This window comes from Phytophthora infestans, genomic scaffold (assembly GCF_000142945.1).
Source record: "Phytophthora infestans T30-4 supercont1.2572 genomic scaffold, whole genome shotgun sequence".
Classification (NCBI taxonomy): domain Eukaryota; phylum Oomycota; class Peronosporomycetes; order Peronosporales; family Peronosporaceae; genus Phytophthora; species Phytophthora infestans.
In genome coordinates, this window is record NW_003306097.1 from 1 (window position 1) to 2892 (window position 2892).

A 2892-nucleotide genomic window follows, 5' to 3' on the forward strand; every position below is an offset into this window, starting at 1 on the left:
GTTCCACAATTCCGATAATCAAAAAGAATCTTGTGCCCCCCTCCGTCCCCTTTGGCGCAGGTGAGAGAGGTGACAGCTCTTTTAAGTAGCCACCGATGTTGGCAGTGGCCGTACCCCCTCCCAATACAGGCGATGAGGCGGCCCAGAGCGAGCAACCAAACGTTTGACACGGAGGCCTGCACCACACCAGTGTCAATCATTAAGTTGCAGTGGGCCATGAGAGCCTTCTTACGGCCGCACGTGTCACTGAAGAGGCCGCAGCACAACGAGCCGACCATGGCACCGAAGATCCAGGCGTTCACGGCGAACGTCCACTCCAACTTCGAGTGGCCAGGGAACATAAGGCACGTGTCCTCCGCCACGGGACGAGCATTGCACTCGTCCGTGTCATTGTACTGCGACAGGTTTGTCTGAGACGTCGACCAACCGCTCTGGAACGGCTGCAACCAAGACAGGAGCGCGCTTGTGTACTGGGCTTGATCAGACGTGCAGCGGCCTTGTTGGCCTCGTCGAAGGCCGTCGTCGCCTTGGGCGCTGTAACTTCCGTGTAGTTATCCGCCATCGGTGAATCTCTTTGTTGCGTTCTTGAAGCACTCGGCTCAAGTGTCAAGTACTAAACCAAATGAAAAGTGAGTGAGCGACGCGCTCGAGGAAGGACCCTCCTCGATGTGTCCTGAAGGCCCTCCACCGGAGGGCAAGCTGGCTGCAGCACGGTACATGTATGAGGGCGTAGGAAAGGGATTTCACTTGATCTCTCGCCAAACGGCGTTCATCAAAATGCAACATCGCTTGTTTCTCGGCTCGAACCTTCACCTTGCGACCACCTGTCACAAACAGCGATAACACACGAGCAAAGGCTGACAACAAGAAACAGGCGCGTCTTTTTTGACCTGGATACGCGCAATGTGCGCCACTCGACGTTCCTACAGTAGTCCGGCGCGTACAGTACCGGCACATTTTCTGAAGTTTTATGCGTGTCCGCTCGCTGTTCAGACTTGTCAATACAGTTAACTGAGTCGCCTACACACTAAAGCTGCAATATCGAGGTACGCGTAGACTCGCTTCCTTATTCTTGTGTAAGCTTAGCTCAATGATCAACATGTATTGATAACGGTGGTGGCCTTGCAGGACGACGTCGGTCTCTGATACATGTACAGTGCATGTACTTTTGCCTTACGTGGCATGTATGCGTCAAGGTCGTGCAAAGAAAGACGAACTTCAGATATGCAGAAAAAAGCGTCATATTGGTTGAAGTTAGCTGGTCGTTTGCTAGTCGACTCGCCGTTGCAATCCAGCACGGGTTGGAGGGACCTTGACTCCCACTGACAGCCTGAAAGTCTCAGGCACCTTGCGACTCCCGCAGGCTACACGTAGCTGGCAGCGATGCCAGCATCAACCCGTACATGTACCGGCTCACCGTGTTTTTCCTGTGACTGCGCGAAAATGTAACGTATTTTGTACCTTGGTTGTTTGAATAACGAAAAACAATGTCGCTTCTACAGTACAGGTCGTTGTGACTTTCTCTAGTTTCAACCAGCCTGCCGCTGATAGAGTGCGTAAGAGTGCAAACTTGTCGGCTCAATTACATGTACAGTACAGTACAGTAGCTCAAAAACAAGATCCTACAGTAGTACAGCATCCGCTTGTGTCACTGTGTCCAAGTGTGGGCGGTCAGCGGCCCAAGCAGAAATCAAGTGAAAGCATTTCCATACGCAGCAGCCTTGTACTGTAACGGTAGTCGCACTCACCTTAGACAGCGGTGTGTCCGCTACCGACGTCCTCGAGTGTGTCGCTCACTCACTTTTCATTTTGTTTAGTACTCGACACTTGAGCCGAGTGCTTCAAGAACGCAACAAGAGATTCACCGATGGCGGATAACTACACGGAAGTTACAACGCCCAAGGCGACGACGGCCTTCGACGAGGCCAACAAGGCCGCTGCACGTTTGATCAAGCCCAAGGCCATCCTGTACACAAGCGCGCTCCTGTCTTGGTTGCAGCCGTTCCAGAGCGGTTGGTCGACGTCTCAGACAAACCTGTCGCAGTACAACGACACGGACGAGTGCAATGCGCGTCCTGTGGCGGAGGATACGTGCCTCATGTTCCCTGGCCACTCGAAGCTGGAGTGGACGTTCGCCGTGAACGCCTGGATCTTCGGCGCCATGGTCGGCTCGCTGTGCTGCGGCCACTTCAGCGACCGTCTCGGCCGTAAGGAAACGTTGATGCTGAATTGCATCTTCATGTTCGTGGGCGGTGTGGTTGAAGCGTCCGTGTCGAACATCTGGGCGTTCGCCGTGGGAAGGCTCATCGCCGGTATAGCCTCCGGCACGGCCACCGGAACTATCGGTGCGTACGTGAACGAGCTGTCGCCGCCGCACATGCGCAACACTTTGGGTCTGGGTCTGCAGATCTTCACCACGATCGGTATCTTGTTCCCGGCGATCTGCTTCTTCTTCGCCAACACGAGCTCTGGCTGGCGCTACCTGGCTGCCTTCCCGTGCATCCTGGCTGTGATCTACATGGTGTTGGCGCCAACCATGTGCATTGAGAGTCCGGCGTGGCTGCTAACTAAGGGCCGAACGGAGGAGGCCAAGGAAGTGATCGCTCGTCTGTATGGCGAGGAGCACGTGCAGACGGCCATGTCGTGGTTGCAGACGAGCAAGAAGGTGGACACGGCGGAGGAGGGTCTGTCTGCGCCGAAGCAGGAGTCCATGTTCGCTCCTCGCTACCGGATGCAGCTTCTGGGTGGCATCCTGTTGTCGTGTGCTCAGCAGCTTTCGGGTATCAACGCTGTGTTCTACTACTCCGGCAGCATCTTCTCGGATGCCGGCATTTCGGACTCGCGTGTCGGCACACTGATCATTGACTTCATCAACATCTTCCCGGCCTTCTT

The 2892-nt window shown here is 54.9% G+C and overlaps 2 protein-coding genes across 2 annotated transcripts; one reads left to right on the forward strand and one right to left on the reverse strand.

Annotated features, from left to right (window-relative positions):
* Positions 1-114: 114 nt before the first annotated feature.
* PITG_22363 (major Facilitator Superfamily (MFS)-like protein) lies at positions 115-562 on the reverse strand (the record flags this gene model as incomplete). The annotated part of the gene is made up of 3 exons (XM_002909810.1): positions 115-176; positions 233-395; positions 428-562. Coding segments are annotated over 3 exons (360 nt in total), but the record flags the coding sequence as incomplete, so codon positions are not given.
* A 1305-nt stretch (positions 563-1867) lies between these two features.
* PITG_22364 (Major Facilitator Superfamily (MFS)) lies at positions 1868-2858 on the forward strand (the record flags this gene model as incomplete). Its single annotated transcript, XM_002909811.1, has 3 exons — positions 1868-2207; positions 2319-2684; positions 2812-2858. The coding sequence occupies 3 exons, from the start codon at positions 1868-1870 to the stop codon at positions 2856-2858; spliced, it is 753 nt and encodes a 250-aa protein (XP_002909857.1).
* Between the last annotated feature and the right edge of the window lie 34 nt (positions 2859-2892).